This window comes from Dendrobates tinctorius, unplaced genomic scaffold (assembly GCF_039654945.1).
Source record: "Dendrobates tinctorius isolate UK_male_01 unplaced genomic scaffold, ASM3965494v1 ptg000147l, whole genome shotgun sequence".
Lineage (NCBI taxonomy): Eukaryota > Metazoa > Chordata > Amphibia > Anura > Dendrobatidae > Dendrobates > Dendrobates tinctorius.
The window spans coordinates 7,174,308-7,197,693 of record NW_027361814.1 but is presented as its reverse complement, the minus strand read 5'-3'; the positions used below and the strand labels follow the sequence as shown (position 1 = coordinate 7,197,693).

General features: G+C 42.7%; 1 protein-coding gene across 1 annotated transcript in view; it reads left to right on the top strand.

The window, feature by feature from the left end:
* Nucleotides 1-23,386, top strand: part of TCERG1L (transcription elongation regulator 1 like) — a 333,546-nt gene that overhangs the window by 192,861 nt on the left and 117,299 nt on the right. Inside the window, exon 5 of the mRNA XM_073546380.1 lies at nucleotides 22,371-22,487. Coding sequence (XP_073402481.1) covers nucleotides 22,371-22,487 — 117 coding nt within the window. The remainder of the gene's footprint in view (nucleotides 1-22,370; nucleotides 22,488-23,386) is intronic.

The following is a 23,386-nucleotide window of genomic DNA, read 5'->3' as shown; positions in this document are numbered from 1 at the left end:
GGGCTGAGAAAATTCCCATATTATAGCACAAATATTTGGTTTGCCATAATTAGCATTTTTTTAAGCAAAAAAATGAAACAAATCAAATAAATTCCAGACTTGAGGAGCATTTTACTAAAATTTGTATTTAATTTGCTAGTTTTAAACTTTTTTTATACTGAAATCAAATTTAAGCACAACTAATTGAATGTTCCAGAAATTGTAATTCATGAGAGACATAGATTTATGCTATAACTTTCACTCATTTCCAGTTTTGTTATTTGTCTGATATATGGTGTTCTTACTCCTCCCTTTCAACTATGCCCACTTTTTAAAAATGCCAAAGTAAAACTTGCAAATTTTATCACACACAATGTGTATAAATATATGACTTTTCTATGTGGCGCCCCCAGGAGTATGGTCGCCACAGTGGCATTACCTTCCTCCTAGGGAGTGTGATGTCATGCTTTGAAGCAATAAAGGGTCTCTCTATCAGTAAAACACAACACACAGCACAGTTCCCACTCCAGGCCAGCAGAGGGGGCTCTGAACCAAAGCTGGGGGGGAGCTCCTCTCTGGGGGCCAGGAAGGGGAAATTAGTTAGTTCGTGTGAGGAGGGGAGATGAGCTGGAGGATTGAGCAGAGTTCAGGCTCACTTCTAGCTGTAGAACATGGTTTGGAGTCCGGTCTCCAAGGTTGTATGGTTTGATATGAATGAGTCACCTAGGAGGAAAAACAAAAACAAGCTAAGCCACAGAAAACCAGAGAGGTTGGTAACGATGCGGATTGCTGACCCCTGATCCTATCCACACAACTAGCAGTAGCCGTGGAGCGTACCTACGATGATCCTAGACACCTCGTCACAGCCGTAGAATTAAATAAACCTAAAGCAAGAAAAGGGGAAATCTAAACTGTCCCAGAGCAGAGCAGAGCCCCAAAGCAATAGACAGCCCCCAAACATGTATTGTCGGTGAGACAAGATGAAAACACAAACACAGATAGAAAAATAGGCTGAGCAAACAGTGGGGCCCACACTACCTAGAAAGGACAGGAAAGGAAAGATGCTGTCTGCAATCACGCACAAAACCCTGCCAAAAAATGTCCAACACTTTCTGATAACAAAAACCCTGAAGTCACTAGACTTCAATTCCCTATATCAGCACTCTGGTATATTTTGAAGACAGAGCAAAAAGAGACCAATCTGATCAGGGACAAAAAGCAAACTGGCATAAACAGAGACATAAGAATGGAAATTCAGCACAGCCCCAGCAGGGGCTGGCTGACCACAAAGACTGAGTAAATCAGACCAAATCTCAAGTGAAAAAATAGCAGAGCACACATAGCTTGAGAAGGCAGGAACAGAACTGGAAACCAGAACCTCAGGGCAGGAAAATCACCAGCACAAAATTAGGGAGTCGACTGTCTTAAATCCAATCAGAGACTCCTGATGTCCAATTACAGTCCTCCTCCTCAGGTGGCAGGTCTCTGCCATTTAGATCAGCTTCATTACCTACTGTTCCACTAGAGGGAGCCCGGATGGAGAACTCGCGACTCCTCTGTCAACACATCCAGCTCCACCACCCTCACCAAAAGCCAGAGGTAAACCAGAAAATGAGTTCACAACAATGGATACTGATGTTCCAGCAGCAGAAACAGGAGGAATAGGAAGCTGTAAATGCTCTGCTCCCACCTAAGACTAGGAGGCACAACAGCAACGTGTGAGCCAAGAGAAGAGATAGAAGGCTACAGCTGTCTGCCATACGAGGGAGTTCTAAAAGAGAACAAGCAAGTGGAACTTCAGTGTAACACAGTACTGCAAGTACCTCAGAAAGCGCTAGAAAGGAGACTACACAACCCATCTGCATAGAGAGATTCCTAAGTTGCTTCCAAGCTGGTCAGCCTCTGTTCCATCTGTAATCTGGACCCTGGACTGCACTTACAAAGCACAGTAAAGGTAACGGAAACTGCACCCTGTTGTGTCATTGCATTCTTCCTGCAAACCCTCCAGCACTGCTACATCTCTGTGCCAGACACTACACCCTCTTCCTCAACACCTATTACCACTGCCCTGGGACTACAGCTCTGCCTGTGGGGAGCTATTACATCTTGCTGCCTTATACCATCTGTCCCAGAGGATCTGCCTTCAGCGTCGGCTTAACCCCTTCATTGCCGAGCACCATAGGTGGCATTACGTATCATCCACTTATAAACTTTAACCAGCCACTATTAACCCCTTTTACATGGACGCCCAGGGCCACGGACCGGGTCACTGCTACTGTGACACATCCCCCTGAGACCCCGGCCCGGTACCGAGTACCCCACTGCCCTGGCGGGCAATTCATTTACACCATAGAAGAAGCACAAAACTAAGGGGAAAAATTCCTCTAATTTTGTTTTGAGTAGCAATTGTACAATAGCTTTATAGTTACTTTTATTGAAGGAAAATCTTTAAAATTTCAGTTACCAGTTTTGCCAATTTTTCCAAAAAAATCTTTGAAGTCTCCTAGGAATGTATCCAACTGAGATGCAGCTCTGTAATGCAAGAACAGCCACAGTAATGTTAAAGTGACCTCAACATATAAAGCTATGGGTGAACAGGTGGTAACTCTGCTGCACTGCTGTGCTATCACACACTATATGTAAGGTCTATTCAGTGTTTTATGGCTTCCTATCTCTATTCTTAGGTTTTGAGTTGTGATGTCCTTTCACTATACAAATTCAACACAATGTTGCTGCTGCATTCCTTGCCTGTGCTTGTATACAGGCTATGATTGGTTATGCTATAACATGTGATTTGAAAGCTGCAAATAATTATGGGAAAGCACATTTGGCCATGCCTGTGATCCTTCTCTGGATGATACAATCTTCTGCGATGTGGAAAATGGTTTTAGCCATTGTTGATGATTTACATAAATGGAATAGCAAATCTTTCAAATTTGTCAGGTTCAACGAAATCCTTAGAATCTTGCACAAATTTTATTTGCATAGAATCGAATTAATCACCTCTGTTACTTTCCCAAAACATAAAAGATGTCTTCTATGAATTCATTACACACAGGCTTCAGTTACACTCTATTGCCGTGTGGACCCGGGCCCGCATGGCAATAGTTAAAGCGGCCAGCCAATCGGAGGCTGGCAACTGACGTCAGTGCGCATGTCACCGATGTCTGACATCATTGTCAGTAGCCGGCGAGTGCGTGCTTTCAGCATGGAGGGAAGATCACTCACCACAGGAGCGCGGCAAGGTAAGGAGAAAGGAATTTTTAATTCTACTGAAAGCGGCAAGCCAGCTGGATGGAGACAAGTGTCCATCCTGCTGGGGGCAGAAAAGAGATGGGGCAGAATGGAGACAGGGGGCATGATTGGAGACACAGGGGGCAGGATTGGAGACAAAGGGGGCAGAATGAAGACACAGGGAGCTGGATTGGAGACATGGGAGCAGGATGAAAGATATGGGGGCATGATTGGAGACACAGGGGGCATGATTATAGACACAGAGGGCATGATTGGAGACACAGGGGGCAGAATGGAGACACGGGGCAGAATAGAGACACAGGGGCAGGATGAAAGATATGGGGGTATGATTGGAGACACAGGGGGCATGATTGGAGACACAGGGGGCAGAATGGAGACACAGGGGGTAGAATGCAGACACAGAGGCAGGATGAAAGATATGGGGGCATGATTGGAGACACAGTGGGTCTGATTGGAGACACAGGGGGCATGATTGGAGACACAGGGGGCAGAATGGAGACACAGGGCAGGATTGGAGACACAGGGCAGAATGAAAGATATGGGGGCAGGATGAAAGTTATGGGGGCAGTATTGGAGACACGGTGGCAGGATAAAGATATGGGGGCAGGATTGGAGACACAGGGGGCAGGATGGGAGACATGGTGGCATGATGAAAGATATGCGGGCAGGATTGCAGACACAGGGGGCATAATTGGAGACATGGTGCGGGATGGAGACAGATGGGGCAGGAATACGAAGCAGGATGGAAACAGATCGGGCAGGATGGAGATGGTTTGGGCAGGATGGAGACAGATGGGGCAGGATGGAGACACATGGGGCCGGATCATGGAGCAGGATGGAGACAGATGGGGCAGGATGGAGACACATGGGGCAGGATCATGGGGCAGAATAGAGACACAGGGGCAGGATGAAAGATATGGAGGCATGATTGGAGACACAGGGTGTATGATTGGAGACACAGGGTGTATGATTGGAGACACAGGGCAGGATTGGAGACACAGGGCAGAATGAAAGAGATGGGGCAGGATGAAAGGTATGGGGGCTGGATTGGAGACACAGGGGGCAGGATGGGAGACATGGTGGCAGGATGAAAGATATGCAGGCAGGATTATAGACACAGGGGGCATAATTGGAGACATGATGCGGGATGGAGACAGATGGGGCAGGAATATGTAGCAGGATGGAAACAGATCAGGCAGGATGGAGACGGGTTGGGCAGGACGGAGACAGATGGGACAGGATGGAGACACATGGGGCCGGATCGTGGGGCAGGATGGAGACACATGGGGCAGGTTCATGGGACAGGATCATGGGACAGATGGGGAAGGATCATGGGACAGATGGGGCAGGATAATGGTACAGTTGTGGCAGGATCATGGGACAGATGGGGAGATCATATGGGACAGAATGGATACTCATGATGGCAGGATGGGAGAACATATGGCTGGAGCCAGGAATGAGACGCACGGGGCCAGGATAGGGGATATTATTACCATAGGGGCTACTTAAGGGATATTATTACTGCAGTGATGTATTTATTTTATTTTTGAGTATATTGTTTTAAATGGGGAGGCGGTCCTGTTATTGTGCAGAGTGATGCTATGTTGCCTTTTTTTCTTCATTTGGTGTAGTGTAGAAGTTGGGAAAAAAATAAGTAATGTGCTCTGGAAGTGGTGTTCTAGATAACTGTGTTATTTCCTGCATAGATGAGCCCTGGCTGGAAGAAGTAACGTTGATCTGTGCTGCATGAAGATGAAAGACTTCGCCTAGAGGCGTCACTGGTGAGTCTGTGTGTTACCTATACACTGATACTATACACTATACTATATACAGCGGTCCTGTGTACAATGTCACCAGTGATCACTGTATTACCTTTACACTGACACTGCATAGTAAGTACAGATCTCCTGTGTATAATGGCACATTTGGTGATATTAGTATTGTGTTTTTTTATTACTGATCAGTATTGTAGTATTCAGTCACAAAGTGGTGGTAATATGTTGTCCGGCAATGGTGTTGTAGTATTTGTTCCTTGTATGTGGTATTATTGGTCATCATGTGGTGGTAATATGTGGTGTGGTCATGATATGGTGGTATTTGTCCCTTGTATGTGATATTATTAGGTCACTGTGGTTTTAATATGTGGTCTGGACATGGTGTGGCAGTATTTGTTCTTTGTATGTGGTATTATAGATCACTATGTGGTGGTAATATGGTGTCTGGTCATGGTACGGAGGTATTTGTGCCTTGTGTGTGATATTATTGGTCATTTTAAAAATTTAAAAATATACCTAAATTGTATTGCATATTTTAACAAATGTTTAATAGGTTAGAGTAAAGTAGGGCCTGGCCAAAATAGTCTACTGTGTCATGGTGGCGGTTTAAAAAAATCTTTTGGCCAAAACAAAGGCTGCTGGTTATATGTGTGATCTGGTGATGGGAACTGTTAACGTGTGATTGGTGAGAAGTGGAGTTTTTTCAAGAGAGAGTGGTGGGACTGTGGACAGTTTGTGGGGTGGAGGTGGGGTTGGGGTGGAGCCTGGGTGGAGTCTCAAGGGGGCCCTGAAAATTTTGCAGGTATTGGACCCGAAATTCCTAGTGGCAGCCCTGATTACACACAATAATATAAAAGGAGCAAAAATGACCAATAAACAAATAAAAAGAAATACAAAGTAAAAAAAACATCCTGCGGTTCCATTTTTTAGATCACAAGATCTTAACATCTTATGCACCCCTGTGAGTTCAGTGAACTAATATTTACTGTCTAACCATAAAATACAATACCCAGGTACAAATTATTGATAAATCATGAAGTCTGAAGCTAAATTATTTGCTCTCCATCCATTAGGATAGACTTTGTTTGCTGTAGCTTCAATCTCAGGGGAAATTCCTATATAAATGTATCTCAAGGAATTCACAATGTTTCGGTAGATTTCACCAAAACATGTACGAGTCATTATTAGTGTTGAGCGATACCATCCAATATCGTGAAATATCGGATCGGATCAGATCGGACCGATACCCAAAAAGTATCGGATATCGCTGATTCCGATACTGGAAACCAATACAAGTCAATGGGACAGAAATATCGGAATCAAAATAAACCCTTTCTTTCCTTGTAGGTTAATTCTACATGAAGGAAAACAACTAAGAATAATGTAGAATGTATTGGGGGAGGTGGAGGACACATTAAAGGCATAGAGGTTTAGCCCAATCAAATGTAATAGCAGGAATTTTTTTTTTTTTTAAGACGTTCGGAGTTACAAAGATATTGACTATGTTAAGCTTTTTTATATTTTGTCAGATATGTATGTTTCACTACTTCCATGATCTTCACCTTCTTTTTTACTTCTCCCACACTTTCTCCTTCATGATCCTCAGCAGCAGCATCTTTTTTATCAACTTCTTCTTCACCTTATTCATCTTCTTCTTCTTCACCTTCTTCCTATTATTCTTTTTTTTACCTTCTTCATATTCTTCTTATTCAACTATTATTCTTCTTCATATTCTACTTCTTCATCTTCTTCCTATTCTTCTTCTTCATCATATTCTTATTTGTGACAGGCATTCCTGTAGTTGTTATCTATAAAAGTTTGAAGGTTACACCTTCCGTTCTGCCTGTCACAAAAGATTTGCAACAGGATTTGTGCGCGTTCAGTTTGGCCTGCAGCAGCAGGCATTTTCCAGGGGCACCACGAGGAGGATCGGACTCACCCCCATACACTGCTTAGTCTTCTTCTGCTTATAATTTAGATAATATCTTTTGCTCTGATTTTTAGTCTTTTGCTTAATGTTCTGCTTTTTGTTCTTCTGCTTCTTGGTCTTCTACTTCTTGGTCTTCTGACTTGTTGTTCTGTATCTTGGTGGTTGTCTTCATGTTCTTTGTCCTCTTGGTCGTCTTCTTCAGGGTCAACTTTTTGTTCTTCTTCGGGGTGGTCTTCAGGGTCGTCGTCTTCAGGGTCATCGTCAGGGAGATCCAGAGTGATTACCAAAAACCATTTCAAAAAGCTTGAACTTGGAAATGTAGCATAAGGTACAAGAAGGCTGAGGAACTGCCAAGAACCAGCTGACGGTACTGGAACCCAGATGGGTAGCAGAAGGAACAAGAGCCAATGGCACTACCGAGCACCAGCTGATGGTACTGGAACCTGGTTACTAAGCAGGAGGTACCTGTGCTAGAAAGCACAACCAAGGACCAGCAGACGTTGCTGGAACTCGGATACCGAGAAGGAGGCACCTAAGCCAAAGGCACTGCCGAGAACCAGCTGACGGTACTGGAACCTGGATGGGTAGCAGAAGCTACAAGAGACAATGGAACTTCCGAGGACCAGCTGACGGTGCTGGAACCCGGAGAGGCAGCAGAAGGAACAAGAGCCAATGGCACTACCGAGGACCAGCTGATGGTACTGGAACCCAGTTACTAAGCAGGAGGTACCTGTGCTAGAAAGCACTACCAAGGACCAGCAGAGGATGCTGGAACTCGGATACTGAGAAGGAGGCACCTAAGCCAAAGGCACTGCCGAGAACCAGCTGACGGTACTGGAACCCGGATGGGTAGCAGAAGCAACAAGAGCCAATGGAACAACCGAGGACCAGCTGACGGTGATGGAACCCGGAGAGGCAGCAGAAGGAACAAGAGACAATGGCACTACCGAGGACCAGCTGATGGTACTGGAACCCGGTTACTAAGCAGGAGGTACCTGTGCTAGAAAGCCCTACCAAGGACCAGCAGACGTTGCTGGAACTTGGATACCGAGAAGGAGGCACCTAAGCCAAAGGCACTGCCGAGAACCAGCTGACAGTACTGGAACCCGGATGGGTAGCAGAAGGTACCCATGAAAAACAAAGTTGCGAGGCCGCGAGCCGGCCGCAGTTACCAAAACCCACAGTCCAACAGGGGGTGCTTGTCATATTGGCACTACGGAACCAGCCTTTATTGCCAGATCCCGCAGCCCACATAGGAAGCACCTAAACTGCAGGCACCATAGAGTCGGCTAACCAGACCGCAACACGACAGGACAACGTATTGGTGGCAAAGTGACGTTGACACTACCCAGAAACAGCTGGCGTGCTGAAACCAGGCTGGGCAGGAGGGAGTACCTGTGCCAAAGACACTACCGAGAACCAGCTGACAGTGCTGGAACCCGGATGAGTAGTAGAAGGAACAAGAGCCAATGGCACTACCGAGGACCAGCTGATGGTACTGGAACCCGGTTACTAAGCAGGAGGTATCTGTGCTAGAAAGCACTACCAAGGACCAGCGTACGTTGCTGGAACTCGGATACCAAGAAGGAGGCACCTAAGCCAAAGGCATTGCCGAGAGCAGCTGACGGTGCTGGAACCTGGAGGGGCAGCAGAAGGAACAAGAGCCAATGGCACTACCGAGGACCAGCTGATGGTACTGGAACCCGGTTACAAAGCTGCGCATAAAGGACTGTTCCCTGGGAAAACTGGGGGATGCTGAGTCACTGGTGCCCGCAGTAGGCACATAATCCCCATGTCCTCTCCCTGCTGAAACTCCACGCCCACGAGCCTTACTCCCTGCCTTCTTCATCTTGGTAGACTGATAAAGATAGGCAGAAAATTACTAAGGGCTTAGTGTGCTTATTCCTGAACAGCTGCTAACAGGTATAAGAAACACTAATTTTATAAAGTGTGGACTACACTTTAATATGAGATAATGTGGCCTACACAACTGTAAAGTGGAGTGTTTGGTGAACTTTTTTTCGTGTTTTCTTTCACAAAAAAAAAAGGATGTGACCAAAGATGTAAAAGCGATAGTATCACAATTTTTTTTGTAGCTATTACAATGCAGGAAGGTAACCTACAATGCAATAGATGAGGCTACAAAAAATAGGCTAATACTAATCTGGCTGGGGCTGCAGGGCACAAGTCAGCAGAAAGGCTCTTCTATCTACTCCTATATCGTGTTTGGAACCAATCTAGCTGGATACGGATGGAAGCACACTAATAGGAGAAATTCAGGAAAAATAAGCAGCATTACAGCAAAAAAGGACAATGTATGAGGCAGTGACGCACGCTGAGCGGACTACAACCCGAGGTGGCTGCAGAACACACTACAGCGTGAGCTGCACTCACACACAGAGACCTCACAGACAGCCGTGAACAGTGCAGAGAACTGGGCACTAGGACTGAAAGGCTGCAGAAAGGTTCCGCTATCTACTCCTATAGTGTTTGCGACCAATGTAGATGGATACGGATGGAAGCACACTAATAGGAAAAATCAGGAAAAATGAGCAGCAATAAAACAAAAAAAGGACTATGTATGAGGCAGTGACGCACGCTGAGCAGACAACAACCAGAGGTGGCTGCAGAACACTACAGCTTGAGCTGCACTCACACACAGAGACCTTGCAGACAGCTGTGAACAGCACTGCAAGGCAAAAGAAAGCTTCACACAGTGGTTGCTAAATTAGCCTGGGTAAAGCACAATATAGCTAATCGATATCTCTAACTGTCCCTCAGAGTCTTGAACAGCAGCGTCCTCTCAATAACTGAATTCACAGCAGAGTGAACCCTAAATGGCGGCGGCGGCTTTTATAGAGCATCATGACATCATTTCAGCAGTCAATCACAGCCATGCCATTAGTTAACATGCCTACATGCCTAACAGGATGTGCCCACACTTCTGAGGATTCCTCATTGGCTGAATCAAATCAAACTGGCTCATATCATTGTGGGAACTTCGGATTCCGGTATTCGATATGCAAAAAGTATCGGAACTAAGTATCGGAATTCCGTTACTGCGAATATCGGCTGATACCCAATATTTGCAGTATCGGATGCTCAAAACTAGTCATTATAGTATCTGCTAATCAGATAGAAAGAAAATAATAAACATTCGATAGGTAACTAAAAGCTTGAAAGCCCAGTGAGAATTCTATTTATTATATTAAATTTGTTTATTATATATAGTCTGTCTTCATCCTAAGAAAAGAAGAATAAACTTACAGAGGACATGACCTTGATCGTGACCTTCCCTCTTGTCACAAATTGGTCAGTATCGGTAAAAATGTATACTTCCCTATCCCTACCCTCTTGACTTGACTTATCTTAAGATCAGTGGCACAAAATTTTGAAAAGAGCCCATTATTTTGGAGTAATGTGCTAGGAGAAGTTAATGCTATGTGTCCCTGTATGGGCATTAGTGCTTGTGATGGAAATTGCAGGCTGTTTAGGGTTTTGCTAGCATGCCACAATGCCTTGAATTTGAAAGTGTGAACATTTTTTAACTAGAATCCATAGTGAACTTCACAGAAAGGCAAGTGTGAACACATATGTGCTCAAAGTAAAAATGATATGGCGCTGTATGCATCTACTATTGAGCCTCTGATGGAGAGGGACTGCACATAGAGACGAGCAAATTAATTCCTTGTACATCAAATGTGTGTAGATTTTTTAGGAATTTGCTGAACCCTGTGAAATTACTCAATTTTCTATTCGCTTAGCTTGATTTACTTACATTGGTCACCACCATTTTACGCATTGCAGAAGATGTCAGAGACGCGGCCAGAGCAGCCTGAGACGCCTCAGATGAACTTGGGCATGGTCATAAAGGCTTCTCAATAAAGCCTTGCAGCTATGCTATCACATTGAGTAGCACAGCCAATCAGGACAGACAACCAGAGCCCATAGTCTGTTTAAAAAGCTAAAGCAGGAAATGCAGCAGCCATTTTGTGGTTAATCACAAAGGCTGACATACCATTGGTGCAACCTGTAAAACAAGTAGGAGGTACATTTCCATGTTCAAAGCAGATGGAATTGTGCATTATGATGAGCAATTGGGATGCATATAGCCAAAATACTGTTCTTGCACAAGGGTCCTTTTCGCTCTATGTCTGCCAGTGGTGAATCTGGATAGTGAGTGGATGTCACAGTTCACAGATTAGCCATAGAACTAGAGATTAGAGAACACTAAAGAAACTGTACTGATAGTGTATAACAGCACATTTGTGAAAAAGATTATTGTGTACATTTTTACCACTTGTTACCATCCATTTACCCATAGTTCATTTTAATTGTTGTCATATAGACATCACTAAGGCTATGTTTATAGTAAAGGGTAGGGATGAGCGAACTCGAACTATAAAGTTTGGGGTTCATAATGGACACTTAGTGTCCGGTGCTGAACTGTGAATGCAAAGTTATCCTGGAAGTCCGTTTAAGTGTTCGTAGTTTGGATACTCAATAAAGCTTGTTGAAAGCTTTTCGGTTGTGAGCACTTCCACAGTCATCACAACCATGCTGAGTAATGAAAAGGCTGTGATTGACCGGAGCACCAGTGGGGCTGCTAACCGGCTCTAATTAGCATAGGGACAGGACGCAGCTGAAGTGAGTGACATTGTTAGGTACTGAGGGGATACTCTGCAAAATGGCCTCTGTGTGGGGACTCAGCAAAATAGCTTCTGTGGGGGGGGGTTCTGAAAAATAGCCTCTGTCGGTGTACTCTTCAAAACAGCCTCTATAGGTGCACTTTGCAAAACAGATTTTGTGAGGGGACTCTACAAAACAGCCTGTGTGGGTGTACGCTACAAAACAGCTCCTGAGCAGGGGAGGAAGCCAAAAATTACAATTCAATTTCTTCATAGGATACCTCCTTTAATTTAAGTCATTTTCCTATCCACATTTGTTTGCAGGGCAATTGTCCTTTTCATACCCCTATTTTGCTTCCATTTTCAGACCCCTATCCCTCACTATGACCATTTTACTGCCCTTTTACAACACCAAAGTTTGGGTCCCCATTGAATTGTATGTGATTCAGTTTTGGGTTCAAGTTCGGGGACCCAAACCGAACTTTAGATGAACTCGACAGACCCGAGCAATCACAGTTCCGCTCATCCCTATTAAAGACCTTTAAAAGAGTTGAGCACAGCCCTAGAAGATCTCAGAGTATTTCTAATGTCTTTTCAGGGCAATTGGAGGCTTAGCCTCCAATATTGCTCCTCCAGGGATATTTTTTAAAAGAATAGATTTCAATAGTTTTATAACATTTGCAATAAGAGCAAACACCTTATTTCTCCTCTACATACTTTAAAAAGATTATGTAATTAGGTAAGCTTGAAATTTAGATTTGAGACTTTCCCTTTAGGATTCCCCTCCCAGAATCTAAGAGACTGAATTTCCCTATGGATGACATAACATATCTTTTTTTTTATTTTTTGACTTCAACTCTTTTGATTTGATCATGAAAGGATCCTGCTTTTTTATTTAAACACCTGGTTCAATATCTTCTGCTAAGTGCGTAATTCATTTTACAGCCGCTGCTTCATTTTACTTAACAATTATGGCTGATTGTGTGTATTTAAAATTCAAAGCCATGAAGCAGGCACGAACCTTCTTGGAACTAAATTTATGCACAGAAAATTGTTTCTTTCTCCATTTTTTGTAAGTCACACTTAACTGCTTTTTTGTTTCAGCATATGTCATATGCAGAGATGAAAAATCCATAATGCGATTGAGAAGCACAATATTTCAGTTGCTCATTCAGCAGAACTATGATTTCTGCTCTGCTTTTATTGAATTCATAATCTTTAAGCATAATCTTTATTAGATTTTTTTGGTAAACAAGATAGAAAAATTTACTGATTTTATTGTTTGCACAAATAAATTTTGTTTTACAGGCGTATATTAGAGACGAGTGAATCGGTTTGCGGTGAATCAAATTTGCCTTGAAGTTTACGAAAAATTTAATTTGCTCTAATCTAAATTTTTGTATTTGGCTTCATGTCAATCTAGCCAATTCCATTTTGTTGGATTGTAAAGGCCAATAAAGGGGTTCAAAAATGAAAAATGGCATACTCAACTCTCAGCTCACATATATATTGCTGCCATAGCTCCTTGTCTGGTTCTCCTCTGGCTGCCTCCATTTCTGGTCTCTTCTGGTCTTTATGGCAGGTGATGTCTTCTGATATGTCTCCTCTCTCTCTGACATAAACTCACCTTCTACAAGCTCACACTGTGAACTAAGAGCAAATATAGGCAGGACCACTAAAGTAGTCTCCAGCTAATTAAAAAAAGGCCTGTGCCAAATGGGAGGAGTGCTGCTCCAAGTAAAAAAAGAAGGGACAGATCAGGCACTATGCTAGAACTGCAAAAAAAAGACATGATCCTCACATCCAAAAATCATACATTGATCTATATTAATGTAAGGGAATGGAAAATGTTATTGTTTTATCTTTTACCTCTTCCTCGTATTTTACTGGTACTGCTACACGTTCATGTGTATTGCCATTGTGTGTGTCACATAGTTATTGCTACACTATTCTGTGTATTACCTTAAGGGATAAAAGTGTAATGTATATTTATGTAAATGCTATGTATAACTACTGTTATAGTTGTAGGGAAAGCGTAGTACCCCAGTTAGGCCACTAGATGGGGTGGAGCGCATGCTTACATAGTATCATAGTAACATAGTTATTAAGGTTGAAGGGAGACTTTAAGTCCATCTAGTTCAACCCATATCCTGTCCTAACCTGCCGTAACATGTTGATCCAGAGGAAGGCAAAAAAAAACCCATGTGGCAAACAGTAAGTTTCACATTGGGGAAAAAATTCCTTCCCGACTCCACATACGGCAATCAGACTAGCTCCTTGGATCAACGCAATATTAAGGAAACTAGTGTATATACCCTGTAATAATATATTTTTCAAGAAAGGCATCCAGTCCCTTCTTAAATTTTAGTAGGGAATCACTCATTACAACATCATATGGCAGAGAGTTCCATAGTCTCACTGCTCTTAAAGAATCCGCGTCTGTGAGTATGCTTAAACCTTCTTTCCTCCAGACGTAGAGGATGCCCCCTTGTCCCCGTCACAGGTCTAAGAGTAAAAAGATCATTAGAAAGGTCTTTGTACTGTCCCCGCATATATTTATACATTGTAATAAAATCACCCCTAAGCCTTCGATTCACCAAACTAAATAACCCCAAGTGTAATAACCTGTCTTGGTATTGCAGATCCCCCAGTTCCCTAATAACCTTGGTCGCTTTTCTCTGCACCCGCTCCAGTTCAGCTATGTCTTTCTTATACACCAGAGACCAGAACTGTACACAGTATTCTAAGTGTGGTCGCACTAGTGACTTATATAGAGGTAAAATTATGTTCTCCTCATGAGCATCTATGCCTCTTTTCATGCATCCCATTATTTTATTTGCTTTTGCAGCAGCTGCCTGACACTGGCCACTAAATGTGAGTTTGTCGTCCACCCATACACCAAGGTCCTTTTCAGTGACAGTTTTGCCCAGTGTTTTACAATTAAGCACATAATTATACAGCTTGTTCGTTCTACCCAAGTGCTTGACCTTACATTTATCCCTATTAAAGCTCATTTGCCATTTATCAGCCTAAGCTTCTAGTTTACATAAATCCTCCTGTAATATAAAATTGTCCTCCTCTGTATTGATTACCCTGCAGAGTTTAGTATCATCTGCAAATATTGAAATTCTACTCTCTATGCCCCCTACAAGGTCATTAATAAATATGTTAGAAAGAAGCGGGCCCAAAACTGACCCCTGTGGTACCCCACTGCTAACCGTGACCCTGTCCGAGTGTGCTCCATTATTAACCACCCTTTGTTTCCTATCCCTGAGCCAGCTCTTAACCCACCTACACATATTTTCCCCTATCCCCATTGTTCTCATTTTATGTATCAACCTTTTGTGTGGCACCGTATCAAAAGCTTTTGAAAAGTCCATGTACACCACGTCCACTGCATTCCCTTGGTCCAGTCCGGAACTTACCTCTTCATAAAAGCTTATCAGATTAGTCTGACAGGAACGGTCCCTTGTAAACCCATATTGATATTGGGTCATGAGGTTATTCTTCTCCAGATACTCCAGTATAGTATCTCTTAGAAAGCCCTCCAGGATTTTACCCACAGTTGAGGTTAAACTTACTGTCCTATAATTTCCAAGTTCAGTTTTTGTCCCCTTTTTGAATATTGGCACCACATTTGCTATATGCCAGTCTTGTGGTACAGACCCTGTTATTATGGAATCCTTAAAGATTAAAAATAATGGTGTATATATGACTGTGCTTAATTCCTGCAGTACTCAGGGGTGTATCCCATCCGGGCCCAGGGATTTGTCAATTTTAGTGATTTTTAGAGGCCGCCATACTTCCTGCTGGGTTAAGCAGGTGACATTTAATGGAGAATTTTTATCCGTCATAGGATTTTCTTGTGTAAATACTGTTGAAAAAAAGTCATTTAGCATATTGGCTTTTTCCTCATCCTCATCCACCATTTCACCCAGACTATATTTAAGGGGACCAACACTATCATTTTTTAGTTTCTTACTATTTATGTAGTTAAAGAATATTTTGGGAGTCTCTCTGTCTCAATCTTTGCTGTCTTGATTTGCTTTTTACAGAATTTATTTAATCTTCTGTATTTAGTTTATGCCTCATCACTACCTACTTGCTTTAATTCTCTACATGCTTTATTTTTATCTCTTATTGCACTCCTTACGGCTCTATTTAGCCATAGTGGTTTCCTCCTATTTCTCGCATGCTTATTCCCATACGGTATATATTGTGCACAGGTCCTATTCAGGATGCTAATAAACGTCTCCCATTTTCTTTGTGTATTTTTATGTCTCAGGATATCGTCCCAGTTAATTGCACCAAGATCATCTCTCATCTGTTGGAAATTTGCTTTCCTGAAGTTTAGTGTCCTTGTAACCCCTCTACAACACATCTTATTAAAGGATACATGAAAACTTATTAATTTGTGATCACTATTACCCAAGTGACCCCCTACCCTTACATTTGATATGCGGTCTGCCCTGTTGGTTAATATTAGGTCTAGCAGTGCCCCCCCTCTTGTTGGGTCCTGAACCAGTTGTAAAAGGTAATTGTATCTCACAGTTGTCAAAAACCCATTACCTTTGCTGGAACTGCAGGTTTCGGTTCCCCAATGTATTTCAGGGTCGTTGCAGTCTGCCATAATAATGACTTCTCCTTGAGTCGCTGCTTCATCTACTAGCTTTATGAGGATATTCTCTGTTGCTTCCATTATTTTTGGAGACTTACAACAAACCCCTATCAGTAATTTATTATTTCCCCCCCCTCCCCTTATCTCTACCCACAGGGACTCTACATTTTCATTAGATTCATATATATTATCACGAAGGATGGGGTTTAAGGATGATTTTACATATAAATACACGCCTCCCCCTCATTTATTTGTACGGTCATTTCTGAGCAGACTATAGCCCTGTAAATTAACCGCCCAGTCATGGCTCTCATCCAGCCATGTCTCAGATATCCCCACCATGTCATAATTATGTTCCAACAACATTAATTCCATTTCCTCCATTTTGTTGGCGAGGCTTCTGGCATTAGTATACATGCACTTTATGTATCTCTCTGTACCTCTATTCTTTCTTAAATTATTAACTGTTCTAACCCCACCCCCCATGCCACCCCACCCCCAATTTCATTATTTGTGCCCAGGTCTCTATCTGCACTGTCTTCCCCTCCTATAAAATGAATACCCTCCCCCGTCCCTAGTTTAAACACTCCTCCAACCTTCTAGCCATTTTCTCCCCCAGCACAGGTGCAGCCCGTCCCTAGCGTACAACCTGTAGCCAATTGAGAAGTCGGCCCAGTTCTGCAGGAACCCAAACCCCTCCTTCCTACACCAATTCCTGAGCCACTTATTAACCTCCCTAATCTCCCGTTGCCTCTCTGGCGTGGCACGTGGTACAGGAAGTATTTCCGAAAATACCACCTTGGAGGTCCTTGCTTTAAGCTTACACCCTAATTCCCTGAAATCATCTTTAAGAACCTTCCACCTACCTCTAACTTTGTCTTTTGTGCCAATGTGCACCATGACCGCTGGATCCTCACCAGCCCCTCCCAGTAATCTGTCAACCCGATCAGCAATGTGTCGGACTCGAGTGCCAGGTAGGCAGCACACCGTTTGACGATCCCTGTCTTTGTGACAGATTGCCCTATCTGTTCCCCTAATAATTGAGTCTCCCACTACCAGAACCTGTCTGGCCTGCCCTGCTCTACAATTTCCCCCCTTACTGGAGCAGACACTCCTCCAGCTTTCAGAGGACATGCCTTGCAGCAGCAGTGCTACTCCTGCACCAACACTCCCCTCATCTGCCAACTTAGCAAACTTATTGGGGTGTGCCAGATCAGGACTAGCCTCCCTGGTGCTCTTCCCTCTACCCCGCCTTCTAACTGTCACCCAGCTAGCTGCTTCATTGTCCTGCAGCTCCAACCTAACATCCCCCCTCATCTATCCCATTGAGCCTCTGCTTAGTGAGCAGAAGACTCCTTTCCATATTGTCTATGGATCTCAGTGTTGCCAGCTGCACATTTAGATCCAGTATCTGGGCTTCCAAATGCACAATGTGCTCACATCTCGCACAGCAGTATGCATCCTCGACCGGCTGTTCAAGGATTTCATACATGCGGCAAGACGTGCACTGGATGGCATTGGCAATAGTGGAGCACATCCTAATGGGGATTGCACCAGACAATAAGATAAGCAAAAATAAATAAAAAGTATTAATAAAATGTAACAGCAATTATGTAATACCTCCCTTGGAAACTCCCTGATTCCAAAGTCATTGAATCTCAAGTCACACACTTACCACAGTTCGCACTTACGCTCAGGTCACACTCAGCTCATTGACACTCGCTCAGGCAGAAGATTTAAAAGATTTTTTTTTCCCTTTTACCAGTACACCACCCTGCTGCTGAATGCACTTCCAAAAGGAGTTGAGCCCCAACCAGCTGCCCCTTATAAACCCTTAATTATGAACTCCCACCCTTAATTAACCCCTTGTGAATATAGTTACACCTCAAGATTTAAATGCAATATAGTTAACCCTTAAAAATACAGATAGTAAAATAAGAGATTAACCCTGTAGAGAGAAAAAATAGGTTAAACAAGCCCCCAAGCCCCCAAAAATTGAACAGATGGAAAGCACTCAGCAACTTACAATTCAGCAACTCACACAGGTATTTGTTATAGGTTTTCCAAACACCTCTTCACTGAATCTCAACTCACACACTTACCACAGTTCGCACTTACGCTCAGGTCACACTCAGCTCGTTCAAACTCGCTCAGGCAGAAGATTTAAAAGATTTTTTTTTCCCTTTTACCAGTACACCACCCTGCTGCTCAATGCACTTCCAAAAGGGATAGCTTAGCCTGTAAATAGTTAAAGCAGGAGGAGATAATGGCCATTAAGCTGGGGAACAGCTGGGATTTGAACCAGATGGGCGGGAGCGCCCAGACAGAGCAGTAAGCTCTCTAACGTTAAGGACACAGACCCAGCCGTTCAGGGCCTGAGGGCCACAGATGACAACACTGCAGAACACAGCAGCGTAGATCACAGCTGCACAGATCACAGCAGTCCAGAACATAGCAGTGCAGATGACTACACTACAGATGATAGTGAGACAGTGGGCAGCAGTACGGCAGCACAGGTCGCTCATTATAAGGCAGCTTGCAAAGTGGGCAGAAGCCCTTTTGTCTGGGGCGAAACAGACAGGTGAACTACCAAAAATGGTGAAACTGGGCAAAGAGGATGCTGTGATGCTGAACGGGACGGGACATCCAGGGAATGTTCTGGAAGATGACAGTGAGAAAATAGGGAAAGAGAAGAAAGCAAATTGTGCGCTACCTGATGTGCATGCTGTAACTGTACTGGACGGACTGACAGCACAAATAAGTAAAGTTCATTGTTCAAAGTTGGAATTGGACTGTTTCTGTTTTTGCTAAAAAAGTAGAGAAAGGTGCGCTGCCACCTGGAGAAGGCCCTGTGGGTGAGAAAAATGGAGCTACAGGTATGGTGACAGAAAGCTGTCATGTCTATGTGAGGGGAGGCCAGGACACCATTGCCCCAGAGTCCTTGGCCACAACTATGGTCCTGGCTGACCCTTACATTAACCGGAGACTGCAAGGGGAGTTCTGCTTAATTTTGCTCTCAGCTCTCAGTCTGAGGGCATGTGGAAGGTGCTGTGAGGCACCTGGTTGCCCGCCATGCTGGTACACTGCCACTGTGATGTTGGTTTATGCACAGCACTGAACTTTTTAGGCAGTAACCCACTGGGAGGTTCACCGTAACATGGTAGTGGGCGTCATTCAGTCTTAACAGAATGTTAAACTAAGAACCTCATTTTCAGTTTTGTAAATTTTTTCCTAGCAGCATTATAACAATTTTTGGATGTGCAGTGTATGCCTTTTTTTTACAGGTCTAACAATAATTATGTGCAGGATATCACAAATACATAAAAATGTATACATAGACAAATGTGGTTATCAAGTACCGCTCCATCAGCTTCATTTATAGTATTATTAAATCTCATATTCAGTGTATAGATAATGTATATCATACATAAAGTGCCTGTTCAATGATTAATGACATCATCATTATATGATGTCACTAATCATATACTATGATACCACTAAGCAATGAACACTTGAATACTTCACAATAGTGTAAGCTTTGGCCTACAAAGAATCTCACAATATGACTGGATGTAAAAGACTAGCATAACAACCTATGCATTGATATTGTTAAATGTAAGACTTTTTATGATAGAAGGATGCAAGGCTTACTAATCGCTTAACTTCAACTTACAGTATATGTTGGGTAATATTGTAAGTGTGTGGACTTATTGCCCTGATCCTTTCCCTGAGGACAACAATCGTGTCATGTACTACTGCTTTTGACTAGAGATGAGTTTCCACTTTATTCTTGACTAGAGATCGGTTTCCTTTTTATTCGGCAAGCTATAGCGCTTACCGAAGAAGCTGCATCGGGAACTCAGATATATGGAACGCTCCCTATAATCAGCTTTTTAGCACCGCAGCTGCATGTGTTATGGCTGTGTGACAGTCACAGCACAAAGACCCTCCATGCATATGTTGTGACTATCACACAGCCGAAACACATGCAGCTGCAGCGCTGGACACCTGATTATCGGGAGCGCTCCAGGTATCCGGGTTACCGATGCAGCTTCTTCGGTAAGCGCTATAGTTTGCCAAATAAGGAGGGAGCCGATGATGTTTGCTCATCTCTACTTTTGGCCACTTTACAATATGATATGACCAAGCTGTCACAACAGGGTTGCTTGGCAGATGTTATTGGTTTGTCCTTCCTGTGTTGAAGCAGAAAGGTTACATAGCTTTTTGGACCATGTGTAGAAGCATTGGTAAAATATACTATAGTTAAGATTAAAAAAACACATGCATGTCAATAAGTTGGGTCACCAGAAGGCTAAAGCGTCAATATTTCGTATAATGCCATGCACTCCTCTTTTTTGTAGCACAATTGCAAAATTCTTTTTTTCCAACAATGGTTAATGTTGCAGTATATACTATGATTTCCTAATCAGAATCGTGGAGAACTAGGAATGTTTTGTGAGGCAGAGACCAATACACGTGCTTTAACAGTTCGGCAAATTCTAAGCACGATTAATGGCTACTTTTTAAAAGAAAAACATTTAGTTGGAATTTACATTAAAACATTGATATAAATGTCACAGATGATAAATGTTCCTTAGTTGGGAAGTTATTCTAATTAATTATACAGACTTTCTGCTTTGTGTTAATAATGAATGCAGCCAGAAAAAAAGAAAACTTTCTCAAATATTCAAGAGGATTCATTCATCGATTAATGATGTTTTCATTATCCTGTTATTTTTCATGTGGTTTTAGCTTCTGTGACACAAAACCTTTCATCAGGTATAATAGAGCTGTTCATGGGCTCTTGGGGCTTTCTAAAGACCACAAAGAAGCAATATCTTGGTTCCATATTATGGATATCTGAGAAATTCATTGCAGTTTATCTATTAAGTCTTAAAGTGTAACTACATTTTCAGGAAACTTGTGAAAAGGTCAGAAGTTTTATTTAGAGAGGGTCTATATATTGAGAATACCAGATCATCAAACAGATGGAGCAGAAGCGCTAAGTCTAGCCAAGCTCTCTTTTTAGCCTGAAGATGGGCTCAAAAAAATTCTTTGAGGTTGAGTTTTTCTACCCTATCGTTTTATTGACATTGGAGGTCTTGGCGCTTAGACCCCCATTGATCAAAATGTCAATGCCTGGTGTAAAGATAATATAGAATAGCAGACCGTTGGTAATATATGAAATTGCAGCATTCAAAGAATATTACTTACAGTCACACATCCATTTCAGTTTTTTACATCTGTGTAAAATTAATTGTTTTTTCTCTAATGTGTCATCCGTTTTCTCTCCCTTTTCATCCATTTTTAAAACTGACGAAGGTAGACTGTCTTAACTTTTTTCAATATATTGACTCTTATCGATGAATCAGTTCAAAAGATGAAACGTATTTGAAAAACTAATGTAAAAAAAGTCTTCCATTTTTCATTCATTTTTAATAGCTCCCCATAGACTTTAATAGGTGTGTCTGATATGCAAAATGAATGATCATATGATATGCTCTAAATCTCACAGACTGGGATTCAATTTTTAAATGGATGTGTGTATGGCCCAGTGAAACTTTATTGATCAGTGTACAGCCTAAGAAAAAAAAACTGACAGCACTCGGACATGTCACTCGATGTGTTAATGTAGCTTAAGCCATATTTTATTGATTTGTGAAGCTCCATGAAGTCTACAAAGAGAGAAATTTAGTGAAATCCTCCAAGAACCACCACAGATGGTAGTGGGGTCTTTTGTGGTCCTCAGTTCCAGTTTTGAAAGCTTAAACTAACTATAAGAATTGCCTGTTACATACAGTATATGTGCTCCAAAAATAATTAACATATTTTCCACCTGTGACCTGCCACTTCTTTGTATTGTTGCCCAGTTTTCCATCTGTTCTATCGTTCTCTTCCGGTTTCATCATCCCAAGACTGCTGAGGATCAATCGGTAGATGGATGTGTATTTCTTATTAGTTTAAGAGCATATTCAAGCCCTTTGGATAATTAAAAAGGGGTGAACAACCCAGTTTCTATTTCTAGCCACAATCGTGAGCAGTTTTAAAAGAAGTTTGCTTCTCACTTTCATATCATGGTGTAAGTAATGATGGACAAAAATTTAAAATTACATTGCCTTTTTTGTAAAATGTAAATACTGTATATCTTTTAGCTGCTAATACTTTTCCAATTGTTTTGCAATCAGGTCATCAATCAAGAATAGAAGGCCGTGTCACTCCTCTGCTGCCTGCTCGTTTTGCCAGATTATCCAGATCACCTGCAGTTACCTTCATGACTACTTTGGCTGATCATAGATCAAATGGTATGTAAAATACATGTTCTGCCTCGCACATTATCGGTATTACCATTAGGGACCTACTGTAATTCAAAACAAAGTGGAAAGCCAAAAAAAAGATTCCCAAGATTCCATGTTTTTTTTCTAACTTACTCTTTATCATTGTGTGGCAAGTGCTCTCTGTTTAATTACCATCCTGACTTTAAATATTTCTAGTGCTATGTCCCTGTTTGAAATCTCTCTCATATACTCTGCCATTATGCATTGCCATGCTTGCACTGCAGAAACCGTCGAGGATTGCAGGCGCGCTCTTGTTTTACATTGGTTTGGTTGAGACTTGATGTCCAGCGCAGACTAAAGCCCTGTCTCACATAACGAGATTGTTAGCGACATCGTTGTTGCATCACCAATTTTGTGATGCAACAGCGATCTCGCCAGCGATCTCGCTACGTGTGACACATAGCTGCGACCAGGTCCCTGCTGCGATGTAGCTGATCATGCTCGAATGTCCTGGGCCATTTTTTGATCGCTGATGTATCACTGGCCAGCATGCATCGCTGTGTTTGACACCAATGAGTGACCTCGTTGGCGACTCAGAACTCAGGGACGCAGGCGTGAGTCGTCAGAACAGCTGCTGTGTGACAAGGTCCCAACGACCGTCGAGGTCGTTATATGGATCGCTGCTGCATCGTTGAGTAGATCTGCCTGTTTGACAGCTTACTAGTGATCATGTAGCGATGCACCAGTGATCCTAACCAGGTCGTATCGCTGTCGGATTCGCTGGTGCGTCACTTAGTGTAACAGGACCTTTAGAATCTGTCTTGATACAGGATGCTTGTTATATGTTATTATCAGCTCTGTGATGTGAGCCTTAAATAGAGTCACACCCTATTTAAACTCCCAGCAGCTTTTGGTGCCAGTTATAA